General features: G+C 34.3%; 1 protein-coding gene across 6 annotated transcripts in view; it reads left to right on the plus strand.

The window, feature by feature from the left end:
- Positions 1-22,468, plus strand: part of LOC145247521 (mitogen-activated protein kinase kinase kinase 13-like) — a 280,001-nt gene extending 257,533 nt beyond the window's left edge. For all 6 annotated transcript variants that reach the window (XM_080109342.1, XM_080109340.1, XM_080109343.1 and 3 more), the window contains 2 exons: positions 13,675-13,968; positions 22,027-22,468. In XM_080109342.1, coding sequence (XP_079965468.1) covers positions 13,675-13,968; positions 22,027-22,137 — 405 coding nt within the window. In that variant the 3' untranslated portion in view covers positions 22,138-22,468. The remainder of the gene's footprint in view (positions 1-13,674; positions 13,969-22,026) is intronic.
- The last annotated feature ends 742 nt before the right edge of the window (positions 22,469-23,210 follow it).

Here is a 23,210-nt window from a genome sequence, read left to right on the forward strand (position 1 = left end):
AAACAACTGTGTTCACAAAATAAAACTTACTCTAGGATAGCGATACAAAATAGCTTTAAAACTAGCAATAACAATAGAAAACAAACAAATAAATAAATTAAATAAACATGAATATACATAAACGATCACACACATATATGTATATATACACATATATATATATATATGTATATATGTGTGCATGTATATGTGTGTACACATAGGTATATTTATATGTATAAAAAAAAAAAAAGGAGAACGTCTACCTAAAACCACTAACCTAGTTCTAAAACAGATCCTTTGTTTGATAAAATGCATACCCATTGGCTGATAGGAAGGGGCGCGGTGGATACTAGAAAGCTGATTGGCCAACTAGAAATCCTCAACATATATAAAAGCAAGAGGCAATCACACAATTCACGCACAAGCCTGACGAATCCTATAGTTGGATGAAATGCAGAATATTCAGTGTAGCTCAATCGCCATATATATTTTATAAATTACTATATATATATATATATATATATATATATATATATATATATATATATATATATATATATACTGTATTTCTGGCATGTATGTTTGCCCATGAATGCAATTGAAAACAAATCCCAGTATAAAGTGAAATGAGATTTTCCCCTATTTGATTGACCGATGTGGCTTCCTAAACAAAAGCTACATAAGAAAACTTGGGTACTTATCCAGAATACGGATTGTGCTTAAATAATAATGCTACTATTTAGAAACCCTTTCTTAACATGAGGAGGGCAGACCGTTTTGTAACTGTTCTGTACTTTCACCTAACAATTTTTTACAAAAGATATCATGAAAATTGAATTTCACTTGTAAATCCTATTTCAAAAAAAAAAAAAAAAAAAAATAGAACGGTCTGTATTCTGCACGAGTACCCAAATTTGTTGTATCCTTCGTTGTTTTATTAAATTTATTAGATCCTGCTAATCGAGTTTGGTGTTTGATCGAGTTTAATGAAAAGAAATGACTCCTATTATTTAGTAAGATGCATATTTTTTGTCTTCATTTGTTTCTGATATTACGAATGCGCATTGTTGGAACTATCTTAACTAATGTGGACCTGTGGAAATTCCACAGTGGACTTATTCATATGTAATATGTTGATGTTGGCACTCTGTAGATGTTCAGTGTAAATGGAGATGCTCTGATATTATTGTAGGTCTTTTATTAAAACTGCAAAAGTATTTATCAAAGCGAGCAAGGACGCCTGGCATAGCCTGGTTGTAAAGTACGCTTAAATATGATATTTTAATTCTTGTAGATTTTGTATATATTATAGAATTAATGTTCTATCAATTTTCATATATTATAAAGTTGCGATTAAAAAAAAAATATATATATATATATATATATATATATATATATATATATATATATATATATATATATATCCATATGACTTGGGTGCATCAGCTTAAACCAAAACTAAAGCTTATGAATATATATATATATATATATATATATATATATATATATATATATATATATATATGAGAGAGGGAGAGTTCCTTCAGCTATAATCGAGACTGAAACCAAAACTTATGAAGAATTCTTGGTAAACGTATTTATTACAAGAAATGAAAGTCTATAACAGTTAAACGACAGTCACTTGGATGTAAGTGTGACACACAAAATAACATACACACAATCCTATTACTATATATAGATAAATGTTAAAGCTATTTGATTAGAGTAGAATAAACCGTTAAACAGTTCATAAAAAATGTTAATCTTATAAAATATGAAAGTTTTCATAAAAATTTATCAACATAAAATCAATACTATTTTATCCGTATCTAAATTGTGTTTAATGTATGCCATAAATATTATGAAAGAAAATAATGCAAAAAAAAAAATATGACTAATAGACAATTATGTACGCTTTGCTAAATATAGTGTGTCTCAATAAAATGTATACACTCTTTAAATCATCTCAACTTTCTACATGAATACGTTATGCCATGTTCCAAAGAGATGTTTAGGAATACAGAATGGCACTTCCAACAGGATGGAGCACTTCCCCGCTATCATCATGACGTAAGAGCATATCTTGATAGTCACCTGCGAAACAGACAGTTAGGACGAAGAGGAAGTATCGAGTACTGTCCACGCTCACAAGATTTAACCCCCTCCCATGGATTTTTCTCTTTTGGGGGAGGGGGCGGGGGGGATTGGCGGGGGCATGTTAAACACAGGGTTCACATCACAAAACAAGCTACAATAAATGAGTTGAAAGCAACCATTGAAAGAAGATGTGTCAACATACCAATTGAACTGATTAGGAACGTTTTTGATCCAATCAGTGAGCATTGCTAGTTGTTCGTGGACCACAATGGCCAACAATTTGAAAATTTTCGATGATTAGCTGATTTCTACATTTGTTTACAATATTTTGATGTATGAAATTTTTCTTTCTTATAATAAATGTTGGTTTTACGGTCATTTAAAGAGTGTATACATTTTATTGGGACATCCTGTAGTTAAACAGGTCATAAAAAAATGGGTGGACCTGTACGGGGAGTCCCCCCACCCCGCCTCCTAAAACGTCATTTTTTTTTTTCACCTTTTTAACATTTTATTCTGACAATTATCAAAGATTACAAACTTAATTATAATATTAGCAGAAAAAAATTTAGATAAAAAAATAAATTAAATAACTTTCAAGAAGGGTGTTCACTTTCTCCTTATAACGTTCTACTTAATTGCTCCCTGACTTACTGTACAATCTCTTTACCGACGTGTGGCATGGCCAGTGAGATTCTCTTTGATACGTAGTTCTCGTGTCTATGTAACTTTGGTAATTAATAAAAATAAAAAATAAATAATAATAATAATAATAATAATAATAATAATAAAACGGTTTACTGGTCCCCGTATCAAAAAAATGCTTAAAATATATTTCGGGATCAGTAGGGGGACACTTTATTTATTTTTATTGTTTCTTTTCTACCGTTTGTTGTAAGGGAATTTAAAGAAATCTCACCGTAACTAATCACGTCGCACGTCCGTAAAGAGATTGTATAGTAAGTCAGGGAGCAAATAAGTAGAACGTTGTAACGAGAAAATGAACCCCCTTTTCTCAAGTCATTAAATTTATTTTTCATCCAAATTTTTCCTGCTAAATCTGTAATCTATGATAATCGTCGGAAAAAAAGTTAAAAAAAAAAAAAAAAGTTAAAAAAAGAAAAGGTTTAAAAAAAAGAAAACGCATTGGGGGAGGGGAAGGGGCTCTCCTACAGGTCCACCAAAAAATGTGTTCCTATAAAATGTAAAACGGGGTAAACGTTACAATTGCTTTATATCAATGAGAATCAGGATATTAAGAGGAAAATAGTATTTACTTAGATAAACTATATTTCAGATAAGGGATTATTAACAGTTAAGAAATTAAGCGTACAAAATTAACAGTTAAGAAATTAAGCGTACAAAATTAACAGTTAAGAAATTAAGCGTACAAAATTAACAGTTAAGAAATTAAGCGTACAAAATTAACAGTTAAGAAATTAAGCGTACAAAATTAACAGTTAAGAAATTAAGCGTACAAAATTAACAGTTAAGAAATTAAGCGTACAAAATTAACAGTTAAGAAATTAAGCGTACAAAATTAACAGTTAAGAAATTAAGCGTACAAAATTAACAGTTAAGAAATTAAGCGTACAAAATTAACAGTTAAGAAATTATATACATTATATAATGATCCAAAGTTTAATAAAAAAAATAAATAATAATCGGTTAGGGCGATGATTAAAAGAGGCGGTTTAAGACAATTTGATGTTGTATACAAAACTTTTAAGTTTACTGTAGATTGGAATCTAATTTAGAAATTAGATGAGAGGGTTATGTATATCATAAATTCTAGTAATTTACACTAATTAGAATATTATGGGGAATTTTTCAAGGTTTGTATTACTATACAGACAGATTCGAAAAAGTTATCAAAAAACAAATATATAACAAATAAATGTTATCAAAGGCAAAATAAGTTATTTTTCTACTTAACTGGATAATTTTTTAGCGTTTTTATTTAATGTAACATGTTTACTCAGCTCGAAAAACTTAGTGTTTACCGATGTATTTGAAAATTGCAAATGGCGGGGCACTCTCTGGTGAACACAGTAAGTTTGGGAAAATGAGTTAAAACTAAAAAAAAATACACAAAATACTGTTGAAGGAACTGAAAAGGACAGTGAGAATGCTTAGAGGGCATTCCATAGATACTCAGTGTAAATGGAGACGCTCTGATAATATTGTACCTATTTACTACGCCTCTCCACAGGACAGAGTTAGACACCAGGGTCGTTTTTTAACGTAGAGAAAAGGTACAAAAATAAAAAAATTGTCTCAGTCGTGAAGGACTGATCCTCCACCGAAAGAGAACAAGAAATGGGAGTGCAGCATCTGAAGGACAGATACTACACTTTGAGATATTAAATCTTTTATTCATGTTAAAAATACAGTCAAAATCAACGATGAACAAAAAACTTATGCACATGGCCAACTCAAAAGGGGGGATTGTGGAGGTCGTTTGTCATCCTTGTCACTCCAGAACTAAACAAAATCAAAAGTTTCTCCCAGCTAGTATCTTCTTTCACCATAATACCGCATTCACCCTTTCATATTGGGGGACGTCCTACTTCACTCCCAATTTTTAAAACATTTTTTATTGCCGTGTAAAAACAAAAGATAACAATAAAATGGTACAATAATTCATTTGTGTCGAGGGCGGGGGGGGGGAGAAAAAACAAAAGGTGATTAGTAGGACCCTCACAACCCCATCTAGTTGATAGACTGCCCGTTCCACTAGGTTTATAAAAGGAACCTCGCTTCTGCGGGTCAGTCTCTAGGTGGGGATACCCTCTAGATGGGGGTGAATGGAGAAAAGAAAATTTTGTGGGTAAGGGGTGGGGGTTAGTTTGTATTTCTTTCTCTCTAAGATGGGTAAAATTTAGAGGAAGTGGTGAAAACAAAAATTGCAAGTAAGAGGGGATGGGGATCTTGGAGGCTTCCTAATCGTGGAGGGATGGAACACACACTCAGCTAGCTGAGAGGCTACTTGTTTAATTTTACTTCACAGAACTGCGCGTTCCACACCTAGGCGGGGAATACGTATTCAAATTTGGCTCCTCTTCGTACACACAGACTTGCCACATGTATCCATCTTCTGTCACTAAAGGCCAAGTGAGAATGCTTAGAGGGAAGTATGGATGGTCTAAGTAACTGGCGAATCGATAACGAGGCAATATTTAAGGTGAATAAAAGTTAGTAAGATGCAAAGGTCAAATCTAGAAAATAGTTGCAAACTTCGTGGATAGGACGATTAAATTAGAAGAGGCAGAAGAAGGAAACAAACTTTAGGCATGTGTTTTCTACAAAAATATTTAAACTTATAAATACTGAAAATTACTGAGAGAGAAAATAGAGATTAAATTCTGAAATTTTCTAAAGTTTTGAAGAATTATTAGGAAAATCTAATATATAAAAGGCTATATGTTTGTCTGTCTCCATTTTTTCAAACTTTATTTCTTCCGAAACTAAAAGTCAAAGAGCGGCACTAGTGGCCTCAAATGATTGGATTTTTTATGGACCATTCTTTTATGGATCTTTCTTTTATGGACCATTCTTTTATGGATCTTTAGCAGGTTAAAATGGTTTTTAAAGGGTCAAAAATGGGTCAAAATTGAAAAAAAAAAATCGTTATACGTTTTGTACATTCATCTTGGTTTATTTTTAATTTTAATCAATTCATATACATGTCACATTGGTACAGTGGTAACGTCACCAGCTTTGAATGCTACAGTTTTGCTTTAGGTTTTGATTTTAGCTGATGGCATCCAAATTTTTTTTTTTTTTTTTTTTTTTTTTTAAATTACATTTTCACCCCAAACAAGGCACATTGCCACTTTGGTGTAGGGGGCTACTATCAGGGGCAACAACTACTGGGGCACTATGTTGGGATTTGGGCAGCAAGATGCCGGTTCACGTTACACTTGAACTTCTGCATGTCAGTACAGTTAGGGAAGCAGGGACCTGGAATGGAATTCCAGAGTCTAGCGGTTCTGGGGAAGAAGCTACTGGAGTAGAAAGATCTTTTACATCTAGGGATCTCTAGTGTGGGGGTGGGATTTAGCTGCCTGTCGGGTTTGTCAAGGGATTTAATTATGCTAAGTATTCTACCAGTGATACCGTATGATCTAATTTTCCTGAGGAGACCCTCATGCCATACCCTGTCAAAAGCCTTAGATATATCTAGAGCTACCGCTCTGCCCTCCCCCGCTTTGTCCAGTGAATGGTATATACGTTCAGAGATTACAGTGAGGATGTCAGCTGTGGAACGGGCTTGTCTAAATCCATTTTGTTTGTCAGTCAGAAGTTTAGCATCTGTAAGGTGCCGGACTAGAGCATGGTTAATTATGGTCTCAAATATTTTGGCGAAAAGTGGGAGGAGGCTAATGGGGCGTTGTTTTTACTTTTGAAATCATGACTCTATAATAATATATACGAAATCTGGACAAATTAAAATATAATATTTAAGCGTATTTTACGACCGGGCTAAGCCCCCCCCCCCCCCAGTTATTTATAAATGTTTTTTCATGGTCAGAGAAGAATGCAAGAAATAATTCTTTATAGGCTACAAATGATTTTATGTCATTATTTTTTATTATATCTATATATTAATAGAATAGTGTGTGTTATTTATTTTGTGTGTCACGCTTACATCCGAGTGACTGTCATTTAATTGTTATGGACTCCCATTTCTTGTGATAAATATTTTTACCAAGAATTCTTCATAAGTTTTGGTTTCGATTTCGATTATATTTGAAGGAACACAAGTTATATTTTTTTCATAAGTTTTGGTTTCGGTTTCAATTTAAGCTGATGCACCCATGTCAAATGGACATATTTTTTTATTTTTGAAATCAAAACTTTGTAACATAAAAATCGATAAAACATTAACTCTATGATAATAATATATACAAAATTTGCAAGAATTAAAATATCATATTTAAGTGTACTTTATGACTGGGCTACGCCTGGTGTTCGTGCTAGCTTATATAAATACTTTTTCAGTTTTAACAAAAGAGCTACAATAATATCAGAGTATTTCCATTTATGCTGAATATCTACAGAATGCCAACATCAATTATTACATATGAGTCTCCTGTGGAATTTCCACAGGTCTCGCTATTATTAATGAATAAGAAATCCATTTAAAATCCATTTAGTATTATGCATGTAAAATTGTGAAAAACATGTTTTTAGATAAACATGACATCAGGTAAAATTTAATCGCCATTTTGTTTTTCGGCTTATTCATATAATGTTGATACCTTTCAAGCATGGTTTTCTCAATTTTAAGTGCATAATACTAAATTAGTTTTAAATGGAAAAGATTCCTTGTTTAGTAATATATAACGAAAACAATATACTAAATTTTTAAGAGTCTACGATAATTTAAATGCTTGTACGAAAATGTCTGGAAAATTATTGAAGGCGCCTCATTTGTAGCCTTTATAGAATTTTGCTTGCATTTTTCTTTGACCGCCACTTTTAACGTTTACCATAATCTTTCGCATCATATAAGATTGACACATTTTTTTTTTATTATTTTATTTATTATTTAGCCAACCGTACACAATTATTGTTTATTAATCATATTTTTTCTGCTTTATTTTCTTTCATAAAATCTGACGTGCATCACATACTCTTGAGATACGATCAACAGATAAATAATACTGCTTTTGTTTTATTTAGTTTCTAACATTACGAGTGTGCATTGGTGTAAGAATTGTTCACATTTTGTAAGATAAGCACACATTTTTTATGAACTGTTTCAACTAATTATTTTGCAAAACACAACAATTGTTCATATTACTTGTATTGATTGGACAATTGTTCTCATCTTGAGTGTTATTTGTGCAATGTTTCGGTTCCCCCTTTATCAACCAATTTTTTCACAAATTCGAAACTATAACCATAAAATAGAAACTAACTCATTGAATACGAAAATATCTACAGAGCCAGTAACCTTTCTCCTTTCTTTTCCAAACAACAACCAACATCCCGGAAGACGGTCGAAGGATAATCTGACTGAAACGTTGCACAAATAACACTCAAGATGAGAACAATAGTCCAATCAAAACAATACAAACAATCAGTCCTCATCTAAAAATTTCAGAACTTTAACAACAATTGCTTATCAGTCGTATTTTTCTTTAAAAAAAAAAAATATGGCACACACACACACACCAGATCCAATTTAGATATGATCAATAGATAAAATATTACTGCTTTTGTTTCCGCTAGGTGCTTCCATACATGACATTACATTTCAACATTCTAGGAGGACTTCAGAATTTGGTAAGAATACAAGTGCACTGGTAGCTAACTAGTCATTCACAGTTAATTACAGTTTTCGAAACGTTTTCATAAAAATAGTAACTCGAAATCCTATTAACTATTCTATATTCACCAATTCATGTTGCCTTTGTGCATCCATAGTTTACTTTACTTCCTATTTTGTCGATGACTTCGTAACAAGACTTTCTTAGCTGATGATCTGCATAAACACGTTTGATATTCGTCCGTCGAAACGCTGAGAACCATCTGATCATCCTGGAGGAATAACAGATCAAATGCGCTAAATTGTAAAGCAAAGGTTGTGCAATCACTAACCCCTCCTCCCCCGAGTCAGTAAAATTTGATTCCACTAGCAAGGAGAACTACAGTATAATTGGAAACAATGCCGAGATGAACGGAGAGCACATACAGCACTTGGTATTCCTGAATAGTCACCCATTTTAGAACTGACCAGGCTCAACAATGATTAACTTTGATGATCTAACCGAGAACCATAGTGTCAACGTGATAATGTATATTGATGTACAGACTAACAAACAGATGATTGTACCAAAAATAGTATTACCTGATTCTAAAGCAGACATCTTTGGTAGTTTCTGAGGTTTATACGGACATACAAGATATTGGTCAGTTAAAACTACAAGGATTATCTTGTCATCTTCGAGAGATAATGGATGAAACGAGCTAAATTGTGAAGCCCTAACCACACCAGAGATCACGTACAGCACTTGGTATTCTGAAATGGTCACTCATTTTAGTATTGATCAGGCTCAACTTTGGTAATCTAACAGATTATGTCATATACACATATGCACATAGGACATAATCACATTGACACACCGGTTCTTGCTAGGTCACTGAAGTTAAGCAATGTTGAGCCTGGCTAGTACCAGGTGGGTGACCATTTGGGAATTGTAGGTGCTGTATGTGCTTTCCGCTTATCTCTGCATTGTTTCCAGTCGTCCTGAACCTCCACTTGCCACTGATATTCAACAATGTAAACTCAGAAGACGTGTGGTTGGAGATTGCGCAATTCTTGCCACAGAAATTTCACATGCAGGCAACCTTACAGTGGGTATCCATAGTCTGCCAAAGACTGAAAGAGCCTGTTTATAAATATATATACACACATATATATATATAAATATACACATGCAGGCAAACTTACAGTGGGATTCCATAGTCTGCCAAGACTGAAGGAAGTTTAAACATAGAGATCGGACAAAAACTTACTTTACTTACTTGAGTATTTTTTGTTTTATTGCTATTGATGTTTTTTTTTGTTTGTTTTTTTGCTATGCCACGAAAGTAGAGAACTTCGTTTTCACTGATTATAGTGTTACACACGTTTCGATGGGTGTATAATGTACTTGACGCACACGGGTTACTTGTCTTTTTTGCGTGAGTTTATTCTATAGAGAAAAACTAGGCCGATTTTTTTTTTTTTTTTTTAATTTCAGACAAAGGTACTTGATGTGTCTGAGAGTGTTCTTACATAGGTTTTGTATCAAAATGCATTTGATAATTATCGAAAAATCGATAATCGAAAAAATCCAATCAAAGCAGGAAGTTCAATTTTGACCAAGGTTAACACTTTTATACAACCTAACATCACAAGTGCATTTGAGAAGTTTTCTCACCACTCAAGCAGAAGGGCCCAGCCTATAAAATTAACTGTAGATTATTTTTAAGATGGGCACGTTCAAAATATTTTTTTTCTTTTTAGAGCACAATTGAACTATGATACTTGACTTTCGTATGTTTAACTTTAATTCAAGTGCTTATGTAAAAATAATTAAATAAAATCAACAGTTGGTTCTTAGATAGGACAGGGGCGCGTTTGAAATGAATGTTTCTGTTTAGAACACAATTAAACCATGATACTTGACTTTTGCAGTTTAAACTTTAATTCAAGCCATTATATAAACATAATTTAATACAATCAGCAGTAGATTCTCTACAGTGCAATGTAAACTACAGTGTGTTGTGGACTAAGTCACTGAAGAGGCATGTGAAGCTTCCTCCTGGTACACTACGAAGTGGAGGGAGTCCCTAACTAGAGTAATCAATCAATCGATTTGATTAAAAAATGGGTGATTTCACTGATTTCGATGGCAATAAAATATGGGAGGATGGAACATTTGTTGATTCTCGTTCAATCCTGGACAACGTCAAGTCTCCCTGCTAATTTTAATTTAATTTTGCTCCATGAACCAACTCTCCATAAGCAAGGAAGGCAGTATGGCAGTATTTGTTTATGTTGGACTTGAAGACATCCAAGTTGTAGTCAGGTGGGAAACAGGCAAACGGAAGAGTTCCACAGTCGTCCACTTCTGAGAAAGAAGCTCTGCTCATGAAATCTACGTTTGGATTTAGGCACAGATAAAGTGTGGGGAAAATTATTGACAGTAGTTTCAGTCAGATGGGTGTTTCTCGTGAAAGATTGGCGAGGGGGGACGAGAGATTGGAGCTCAGACGAGCACTTGCCATGGAAATAACGATACAACAAAGACAGGCTTGCAACATCTCTTCTGTGGGAAAGAGAAAAGGGCATCCCCCACTAAGCTACAAAGTCTATTTTGTACTCTGTCAAGGCAGGATAGGCTGTTTTTAGTAGCTCCTGCCCAGATGTGGCAGCAGTACTCCATCCTTGGACATACTTGGCTTTTATACAGATAGAGAATTGCATCAGTGGTGAGATATCTTCTGGAGCGGTAGAAGGATCCCACCATTTTCCCAGCGTCCTTGGCAACAGACCTGATGTACATGTTCCATTTCAGATCAGGAGTAAAGGTCAAACCCAAAAGCTTGTCAAAACATGGAGCCTCCCCAAGACGAGAGCCATCCATTGCTTCTTACAAAGCAAGTAAAAATAATTTTCGCATTTTTTCTACAAAATTCAAGATGAAAAAAAATAAAATAAAGTACAAAGCAAAGATTGATATATGATAATATGATGGCCGCAACAAAAACTTTGCTTAATTGCAAGACAATAGGTAAATAGCTTTGTAGGGAACCGATTCTGGTAATCTACCGGTCCAGAGCACCATGGAGTTGTTTCCCTTTGATTGTGCCCAAAAGGGGCCAGAGAGGATCAAGAATTCATCACCGCCATACCTCTTCCATAAAACTCCCACAATATAAAAATACTCACAATTCATCAGTAAAAGATGTTCCTAAAGGTAGACGAGAAACTAATCGTTTATTGTTTTGTATAATGTGTGCTATTGTCTTTTAAATATTGTCAACTGTAAGTAAATGTATTACTCATTTTTGGGTTTAACCTTTTGTCTTAATAATCGATGTGTTTAGAAGATATGTTTAATGTGTGGGCAGTGAAATATTCTTTTTAAATATATTTTTTCTTTAGTATCATAGCCTTTCATTTAATCATTTTAAGTTGATATTTAACTCCTGACGAGATGGATAAATTAGTCGAAACATTGATTAATCAACAAAATGATTTTTTTTTTTTTAGGTTTATATAATTTCACGCACACACACACACACACACACACACATCTCTATCTTTACTTATATATAATGGCACTTTGAATGCATGTCTGTATGTGAGTCCGTTTCCTATGGACTCCTAATTAGCTGCTCCGATTTTTTGGAAATTTCACACAAACATATTTTATGTGTCTGGCAGTGTCCTTATATAGGTTTTGTATCAGAATGTATTCCATAAGTACCGAAAATCCATATTTTTTTCTCTCTCTCTCTCTCTCATATATATATATATATATATATATATATATATATATATATATATCACTTCGTCTTGAAGGTATTTGCTGTTTTCATTCTGACAGTTTGAATCTACACGAAAAAAGGGAAAGAGCTAAATGGTCAGCATCCATACCATTGACCGCATCACTGAATCCACACACTTGTACTATGTGTCGACTCGTTTGTAAATCTCTTGTAGGATTTAAATGTCATCTGTGGTTGAAGCATAAATGAAGTTAAACAATAAGTCGTTGGAATCTCATACATCGAAATCAGCGCGAGAGTCCAATATATATAGATATTATACTAGAAGAATACCCGTACTTAGGATAAGTAAAGTGAATTCCCCAGACAGAATAATCTTGCATCATTTATGTTCTCTTTCAATGATTAAGAATAAAGGGGTCTTAAGAAGAATTTGAAATTCATGGATTTTTGTTTGATGCATAATATAGATAAAATTTAATGCAAATTTTTATTTATTTGCGGACTGTTATCCTCATCTTCTATAATTGTTGCTCCACGACGTTTCGGTCAACTATTCCTCTGGCCTTTGTCAGGTTGTTAACCAAGATGGGATAGGAATGCTGAATCTTCAACTGTTTCTTCAGTAATTACTGCCTTCCATAGTTGTTGTTATCTCACCATAGTTTGGCCAACTAATCCTCTGGCCAGATCTTGGGTAGGATTGAAACCGCTATTTAAATAAAAGAAAAAAATATATTAATAAAAATGTACAAATTATTCATCTCAAAATTCCAATAATTAAATAATACAAATCTCAAGTGTTTGAATTGTTTTAATGGATGCCGTCTTTCATAAATATCAACTGTTAATAAATGTGGCCTTCACTTTTCGTTCTGATGATGTATGTGTTTAGGATATATGTCTAATCCATGTGTTTAGGATATATGTCTAATCCATGTGTTTAGGATGTATGTCTAATCCATGTGTTTAGGATGTATGTCTAATCCATGTGTTTAGGATGTATGTCTAATCCATGTGTTTAGGATGTATGTCTAATCCATGTGTTTAGGATGTATGTCTAATCCATGTGTTTAGGATGTATGTCTAATCCATGTGTTTAGGATGTATGTCTAATCCATGTGTTTAGGATGTATGTCTAATCCATGTGTTTAGGATGTATGTCTAATCCATGTGTTTAGGATGTATGTCTAATCCATGTGTTTAGGATGTATGTCTAATCCATGTGTTTAGGATATATGTCTAATCCATGTGTTTAGGATGTATGTCTAATCCATGTGTTTAGGATATATGCCTAATCCATGTGTTTAGGATATATGCCTAATCCATGTGTTTAGGATAAATGTCTAATCCATGTGTTTAGGATAAATGTCTAATCCATGTGTTTAGGATATATGTCTAATCCATGTGTTTAGGATATATGTCTAATCCATGTGTTTAGGATATATGTCTAATCCATGTGTTTAGGATATATGTCTAATCCATGTGTTTAGGATATATGTCTAATCCATGTGTTTAGGATATATGTCTAATCCATGAGCTGTGAAGTGAAATAACATAACCCTTTTTTTCTGTAAATTCTAGCATTCAGAAGATTCTTGGTCTGAAGAAGAAGGAGAAGTGAGTGAGGATGATATCCGACAGACAAGAACCAGACAATCCTATTCCACATTAAGTTCTGAAGGAGCTTTTTCCGAAGAGGAGAACACCAGTGAACATTCCACAAGATACACGCCTGATGGCCTCTTATCGACTAACAGTTCTGAGAACTTACAGTTGGAATTGGCCCGATGTGTCTCGGATGAGCTTTCCGATAAAGAAATGAAAATGAAGCAGATGAAGAACCAAGTCTCTTTCTCACCTGAACGAATTTTTGAGGTGAGATGTTTTTTTGTTTTTTCTTAATTCTTTGTATGTTTTTCGAAGCAGATGGTCGTACAAGAGTTTCCAACTTTTGGACACATTTGAATTATTGTTGTATTCTGTAAGATCTTTCAAACAGCACCGATTGCGCAGTAGACAGCAGGCAAGACAGTGTTGTATCGTATTGTCATCCTCTCCACATTTACGGATAGTTGGGTCAGTTTTGATTGCCCCATTCCTCTTATCAGGTGTGTTAAAATATGGCTTTAGTAAAATTAGTCACTATCTCACTCTTAACCAGCCCTATTCTAATCCGTTACTTGATCCTAGTTCTAGTGTGTGTTCAAACTCCTGTTGGCCGAATAACTATATATTTTCAAACTACATTAGTCATAGTAGTTGGATAAGTATGTTTCAAAATGTGGCATACATCTATAAAATGGAAATGCGTTTGTTCATATATATATATATATATATATATATATATATTAATAATGGATGTATATATATATAAGGATAAAACACTAGTGTCTGTAGGTCTTTAATAATTATTATAGTAAATAATATATATATATATATATTAATAATGGATATATATATATATATATATATATATATATATATAAGGATAAAACACTAGTGTCTGTAGGTCTTTAATAATTATTATAGTAAATAATATATATATATATATTAATAATGGATATATATATATATATATAAGGATAAAACACTAGTGTCTGTAGGTCTTTAATAATTATTATAGTAAATAATATATATATATATATATATATATATATATATATATATACACCAACTTAAAGGTATTCAAGAGGGAAAACTTGTGAATTAAAATGAGGTTATTAAGAGTGCTCAATAAAAAAAGAGCAAAATATGTTTTTATTTATATAGACAAATATTACATAGTCGCTACACTGACATGCTAATTTGTCTTTGTCCCCCTCCCCCTTGCGACGACCTCTTTTTTTTTTTTCTTTCTTTCTTTCCTTCTATATATTTCCTCTATGGTAGGCAAAACTCATGTTTTTGACATGTTAACTTCCAACTCTTAATCAAAGATGATTTCAAATGTTTTCAACGGTCAACCCCCCCCCATTATTTATGGCAATGTAATCATGATGACTCCTTTTTCCTTCTTCTGTTTCCCTGTTCTTTCTTTTTTGTTTTCTTTTTCTTTTCTTTTTTATTCCTCCTCTTAATCCTGTTTAGTTTTGATGTTCTCTTCCACCCTACTGCTTTCTGTGTTTAGAGTCTAAAATGTCACTTAACTACCACCCCTCCCGTTGAAATTTAGCATTTTAATATTTTATTTTCATAAATAAAAAAAATATTTCATTTCTTCCATTTGAGAACCAGATATCTTGTTTGGCACACAAACTTTATTACATCACCTGACAAGGATTTTTGGTTCTTGCCAACCAGTCGTCCAAAACATTAACATGTTCAGTGTAGCGACTATGTAATATTTGTCTATATAAATAAAAATATTATTTATATAAATGCCTTGGTAAAGGCAAAAGCTAAGGAAGAAAACCCTGACAAAAACTCCAGTTTGAAGTCCTGATAGACAAATGATGAAGCACTGCAACTGTTGGAGCTGCACTGGCTCCTGCTGTATTGGCTTGCCTTTCTATCTGACTTCAACACCGAGAGGGGAATCCTGGTAACTGGGCAAACCTGACTCTCCTTATCATCCACCAAGACTTACACCCCGAGAGAAAACTCCGACTTCGACTTTTTAGCCACAGCAAATACTGTAGTGCAACAGACTAGATACAGAACGTTATTGTCTAATAAGACAGAAGGTTGACAGAATATATATATATATATATATATATATATATATATATATATATATATATATATATATACACTCGTGCTGGTCAAAAAAATAGAACATCATGTTTTTTGGCGCTAAATTCTTATTGAAGACAATCTGTGAGATGAAATTGGTGCTAAAATATCCCTACATGCTAAACTAACTGAAATAGTTGTTATACAACATATTTTTGTTTTTCATATTAATTGCAATGTCAGTTTTTGAATATTTTGTGTTTCAAAATAATAGAACAATGCAGGTAAGTAAACAAAATAGTTTTTTTTTTATTATTAATATGAATACAAATAAAATTAATCAATACTTAGTAGCAGCACCTTTTGGCTTGATAACAGCATCAATTCGCCGGGGCATGGAATCAACAAGCTTCTCGCAATCATGTGTAGAAACTGAATCCCATGTGTTCTGGATTGCAATCTTCATGGCTGCAAGGGTAGTAGGTTCTTCTTTTCGGAGCTTCCTCTTCATCTGGTCCCACAAGGCTTCAATAACGTTCAAATCTGGCGAGTTTGCCGGCCATTCAAGAACAGGGATTGATCGTTCTCGCAGCCAGGAAGACGTAGTCTTGGCAGAGTGTGCCGGTGCCAGGTCGTGTTGAAACATGATGTCTGTAGCCTCCCTGTCAAACTGGTTATCCAACACTGGCAGTAAATTAGCTTCCAGTATATATTGGTACACTTTTGCGTTTACAGTTCCTTTGATGAAGCATAAATTACCAACACCTTTAGCACTCATACAGCCCCAAACCATGCAAGACTGCGGGAACTTCACAGACTTCTTAACGCATTCTTGGTTATACCGTTCCATGGTTCTTCGCCAAACACATGGCCCTTGGTCGCCGAAGGAGATACAAAATCGAGACTCATCTGAAAAGATCACACGCCGCCATTCGTCTGCAGTCCAGGTTTGATGAGCAGTTGCCCATTGCAGCTTCTTCAACATCTGCTTCTTGTTAAGAAGTGGTTTCGTGGCAGCTATACAATTTCAGTATCCCAGTTGCCAGAGCCTTCGGTAGGTAGTGTTTCTCAAAACGTCGGCACCAAAAGCCTGTTTCCGTGCTTCAGTGATGTGACTTGTTGATTGGAATCGACTTTTCTTTGCCACCTTGTCCAGTGCCCGCTCTTGTCTTTCGGTGGTGCCTTTCTTTCGTCCGCATTTCTTGCGATTGCTGTTGGAAACACCCTCAGTATCTTTCCGGAGCACTTTGGTCACCACCGATCTTGAACATCCTACCTTGATTGCGATGTCCATGTGCGTCTTTCCTTCTGCCCGCAAATCAAAGACACGCTGCTTCTCAGGCAAAGATATGTCTTTAGAGTGACCCATAATGATAAAGTATTATTAAATCGCTTTCAAAATCTTTTTAAACATGTAAAGCTCACATAGAGCGAGAGCTTCTTTTTTTCTGACTTGGCAAAAAGCAAATGGCGGCCTCCAATGTTTCAACTTGTAACCAGACTCAGGGGAAGTCACCCTCATTGGTATCTTTCCAAGAGGAGTCCATGCTACTATCATGATGTTTAAGGGGGGTAACTGGTTGGGCCTCTACAAAACAATATTTGCTTTTATTTTTAGTTTAAGATTACTCAACGACAAAATGTTCTATTAAATTGAAACGTTGACTTTTCTAATGTGACAATAAAGTACTCATTGTCTGCCATATGCATCTCCTCAAATTATTAAAAATAGTTGCAATTGTTATTTAATTATAAGATATCTCGCCTGTACAATTTACAAGTCGAAAATTATCCCAAACGGAATGATTTTACAATTTTATACATATGTTCTATTTTTTTGACCAGCACGAGTATATACAACAACATGCCAAAAGATAGACTGACTCAAATTGAAACAAATTTTATTATGGAGATAAAAAAAAAACGAAAATCTGCCTTGCACACGACTAAAATGCTAGTTTTATTCTGGTGTCTTTAACTCCCCCTCCCCCTCCTATTTTTGCTGATGAAGAAACTTTGATTTTTAATTCAAAATTATGAATCGTTTATATATATATATATATATATATATATATATATATATACTAGAATTTCGGCCCGGCGTTGCCCAGGTGTTTGGAGGTGTATGCTGAGCAAAAAAAAACAAAAAAAAAAACGGTAATTTTTTAAACTTTGACCACTATTATGACCCCTTAACATTTATTGTTTTGGGCTCAAATAAAGTAATTAAGTTAGATCCATGTCAAAGGAAACAATATCTAAAATTTCAAGTGTTTAGACCCAAAATTGTCGGAGGAGTTTGGTAGAGTTCTCAAAGGTCAAATCGTTGAACTTTGACCCCTTAACAGCGAAATTTCTGGCCGAAACCCGATCACATCGATTTTCCCAAATCTCAGTACCCTGTATATCAAATTTCGAGTCTGTAGACTAAAAATTGACAGAGTTATTGCATAGGGAAATGTACACAGACAGACATGTTCACTTATATATATATATAATCAAAATATGAATATCTACAGATACAATTCTATTCTGAACAAAAAAGTGCTCAATATTCGAGATGGAACATGAAAGTTGAAAGGAATTTTATGATGCAATGTAAAAGTTTACAGAATTTATTGTTCAAAAACAAGAAATACTATAAATATTTTTTCTTAGTCCATGGAGTTTTGAAAATTCATATTTTTTTCTCTTAGCCTTACCAAAAAATTTAATGCATTTATCTTTAAAATGGCACTACTTTCATCTTACTACCATTCATAGTTAAGCAGATATGAAGACTTGAAATGTGCTCAAGACTTTTGGAATACCGTGTGTGTGTGTGTGTGTGTGTGTGTGTGTGTGTGTGTGTGTGTGTGTGTGTGTGTGTGTATATATATATATATATTAGTGCCCCAGACTTTTGGAACACCCCATTTATTTATTTATTTTTACCTTTTGTGATCACTGCTATATATTGGGTACAATATAATAATCAATAGTGAATTTTTTTAAATATATTTTTATCTGTTCATCTCTGATGCATGTTTATGTGGTTAGTATATAAGTAACACCATCTGTTATCCATATTATTTGTATATTTCTTCAAACTCTTTTTTTTTTTTTTGCTTGAGAGTCACCACTTATCAAGGCCCGAAAGCCAGTCAAGGATAAGGGTTTCAGTGTTATTTTCACAACAGAAATCATTCTGTTCAACTAGCTAACTTAATCGCTACTGTTTTTGCTTCTTTCATGCACGAAAAGACACAAGGAGACATTCACTGAGGGTTTTCAGTGAAGGTTTTGAATGGATGTAGGAGAGAGAGACTTATATCTTTGTATTTAGTTCTTTACTTCTTAAACGTTATAACTTAACGAAATGAGTGGTAACATTTTGCTTAGATTATTTTTACATTATTGGCCGTGATTCGTTCGTATAACTTCCACCAAGAGACTGATTTAAAAAAAGTTTAGTTTTTCTCAGTTCAAAAACTTGACGTCATTCGTCATAGTTGGTATTTGATTTATCTACCGTTTGACATGTTATCCCCTGCCTTTTCAGCCATATTTCATTCAATCCTGGGAATGATTCTGTTTTGCAAATCTGGATTATCATCATGCACTCAGTGTAACTCTTGTCAAAATTCACACTACTTAACTTAATACATGGGAAGTAGCATGTTCTTGTTCTGTCAGCCAGGACTGGGTAGAAGTCCGAAGTAATTTGCAATTGTATTTTGTATTGTTCAAGGCTTCCAAAATTCATACTGGCAGAAGCCACTCAAAATATGACTGCGAATTACTTGGGACTTTTACCCAGTCATGGCTGATGGAACAAGAACATGCTATCTATCTATCTGGTAAGTGGTGCCGAAAGTAACGGTAAAAAAAAATAAAAAATGCTGGTCCAGAGTTTTTTTATTTCCAGTTTTATTTTTATGAATTATAGTAGTGCATCAGGATACGGTGGCCCTAAGATACGTTTATTTCGAGTTACGATGTGGAATATGATGTTTTTCCGGTCTCTGGTTATGGTATTTTCCCCACCTTACGGTGTTATTAGGCCCCCAACAAAAGGAGAGTGAACCTGTAAATTCACCCATGTCCATTCATCTGTCCGCACTTTTCTCAATAACTACGCCTTGGAATTTTTTAAAATTTTGAACAAACATTAAACATGACATGATTAAAAAAGTGACAACAGATTTTCCGGGAAAACTCTGGTTGCCCCGCTAGGGATGCCTTTTGGGTTAAAATGGATAAAATTGACACTTTTGTGCTTATTAAAAAAATCCATGTCTTGGATTTTTTTAAAACTTTCTGAAAAGTTGTAACTAACTGATTTCTATATAATTTTGTTTGTCTATACTTCACAATAACTCTTTGGTTGGTTGGTTGTTTTTGTTTTATGGCATATCAACCTTTTTCGGGTTATTTAATGCTGAATCCAAAGATTTTGAAGAAAAATGTTTTTAATAGAATATATTTGTTGTTTTCATGTCAGTTTCTATTCAACCCATAGTTGGGACCCTAACAGGTACTACCAATCCGGGTCAGAGTGAACCTGGGAGCAATGGTAATTAAAGGGTGGCTACACACTACCCAAAGCCCACAAGCTGGGGCCTCACCACTGGATATAGTTTAAGGTCATATCCAGGACCACCATTGAGGGACTTTTACCCTCTGCAGGGGGGCAGTCGGCGTATTCTAATGCCCCACCGACTGGGCCGATAACTCTTTGGTGTGCCTCGGGGCTCTTTTAGGACTAATGAAAACACTCCATTTTTGGGACCATTTTACCATATTTGTCCAAAATTTTCTGTGTATGTCTGTTTAGCAGTTTTGCATAGTGTTGAACTCAAATTTAAATATGTTAAGGTCTTGGGGATTTTTAGGGCTAAATGGGAGGGGGCGGGGGGGGGGCGAATGATGGACTTAGCCATTTCTTTTTTTTTTTTTTTTTGCATGGTGCAGAACTCAAATTTACATATGTTAAGGCCTTAAACGGCACCGTTTGTTCATTTTTCACCAGGATTTGACGTCACCTAGGGACTTTTGGGGCTAAATGGGGGGGGGGCAATTGCTGAACTTAGTCATTTTTTTTTTTTTTTGCTTCGTTCACTGTGCACTCACAGGGGACCATCCATGCTTCACTTATTTATAATGTTATTTGATTATATACATGTGTAACGTACTAAAGTAAAGTGTATCGGCCATGTTACAAACTGAAGATTACTTTGCATGAAACGCTGTGGAAATAACAATCAAGATAAGAACAGTAGTCCGAAGAATTATGAATAATGCAGGGTGGAACGATAAAATTGTTGCCCTAGAAAAGACATGATTCCATTTCCGTTTGATGAAAACCAGTTTTATTGTTTGTTTTTTTTTTTGTTTTTGTTTTTTTTGTTGCAGACCATCTACTAGTTAACCAGTTGTGTACAAACAGCAAGAACAATAGGAGCCTTCTCTCGTGTCTGAAAGTGACGCAACGTTCAACGAGCGAGATCGGAGATGTGTTGCTGTACAACTCGTGCTCTCTACTGATCCAAGTTATGACAACAGGACCATTGCCAGCACCCTCAAAATGCATTACTTGATTGCCACAAATAACAGGGATGTGCTGAGGATGATGAAAACAAAGTTTCCGGCCATAGTTATGGTCTTTGGTGTGCTTTTAAGTGAGGGCCTCGTCATACCACCTCACATCTTCGAAGTCGGCTTGAAAATCAACACCAAAGTGTATCTGGATGTGCTGAAGAGTGTGATAATCACCTGCTGCAATCAGGTGGTTGCTGGAAGACCCAGGGTGTGGCAGCAGGACTCGGCGTCAGCCCACAAATCGCAAGCGACTCAGGCTTGACTTCAGGAAAAGTGTTACGACTTTGTACCCTTCTCTCACTTGTCTCCCCCGACCTGAACCCACTGAACTACTCATTTGGTCATACGTCAAGAACATCACCAACATGACCTCTCACAAAACTAAAGCGAGCCTGATCGTCGCCATTTGCCGAGTATTCGCCGAGCTCCCGCCGACATTTGTAGAAACGGTATACTTTCAGTTCCAGACCCATATTGAGGCAGTGATTGAAGCTAAAGGCGGCTACATTGAATAGATGTCAGCTCTACTACACAATCAAGTTACCTGAATTGATCTTTTCAGTAAAAGTTTTAAAATAAATCTGTAGTGTTGTTTTCTTTAAGGTGACAACTTTATCGATCTCTGTCCTCATCTAAAAAATTTTAAAACTTAATTATTTATCTTTTCTTTTTGTATTCCAGGCTCATAATTCCGACTCCAGTTCAGATTCTGATGAATGCTCGGATATCACCGTCAATACGACAGTCCATCGTTCTCGGTCGTTTGAGACGAAGTGGTTGGTCGATGCTTGAACCTGACGCTGTTATTGAAGAAATCAGTGCCACAGGAGAAGACACGCAGGCCGACTGAATAGGGAACTCCAAAGAAATTTTTTTTTTTTTTTTTTTTTTGTGCTTGCGCAGTTTACCAGCATTTAAAAAAAAAATGGAGATATTGAAAAAAGAACTATATTGTACGTACTCGTTATAAAGTTCTCATAAAAAATTTTCACTGAATTTGATCAAGTATTTTTTTTTTTTTTTTTTCAAACAGAGAAAAATCAAATTTTAATGAGATCAATCGTATCGTCGCCATCTTGGTGATTTCCGCGGACAAAAAGGGGGCGTGCCTTTAAACGAAAAAGGGATTAACAAAGGACAGGGGAATTCTGTAACATAAGTAAAAAAAAAAAAATAAATAAAATAAAATATTTCTCTAGGTATTTTTTCTGTCCATGTTTCAAAATAATATCGTAAAATTTTGATGGAGTTATCTCCCCTGGCGCCTCCTTCCTCGACCGCCCAATTCGCCAAGATGGCGAAGATACGATCGATCTCCTTAAAATTTGATTTTCCTCTGTTTAAAAAAATAATAAATACTTGATCAAATTAAGCGATTTTATAAAAGTGAAAACTTTGTTCCATATCGGGTATGTACAGTATAATTTTTTTTTCAATATCTTCATTTTTGTTTTTCTGTCTTTGTTCGTTTTTTAATGTCTTTGATAAACTGCACAAGCGCTTTTTTTTAAATTTTTTTTTACGTTTCTGGAAACACTAAGATGAAGTTCTCTTCCTGTTCAGGTCGGATAATAAATAAAAAAAAAAAAAAAAAGAGAAAGGAAAAATGTTATAGTATATTTAATAAATAAAAAACAAGAAAAAAAAAAAAAAAGAAAACTCGAAAAACATCAAATTAAACACTGAAATAATCGAACTTAAACGGCATATCATTACTGTTAACTGATGCCTGGGAAGAAATACGTTCGGCCGAGCAATGGCTTCGATTGTCAAAATTCTTGCATCGTTCCCCCCTCCCCTACTTCTACCTCCCCCCCCCCAAAAAAAAACTATCATTCACTGATCTCTTTTTGACGAATTTTATT

The sequence above is a fragment of the Euprymna scolopes genome, chromosome 25, assembly GCF_053919585.1.
Source record: "Euprymna scolopes isolate OS-2025 chromosome 25, ASM5391958v1, whole genome shotgun sequence".
Classification (NCBI taxonomy): domain Eukaryota; kingdom Metazoa; phylum Mollusca; class Cephalopoda; order Sepiida; family Sepiolidae; genus Euprymna; species Euprymna scolopes.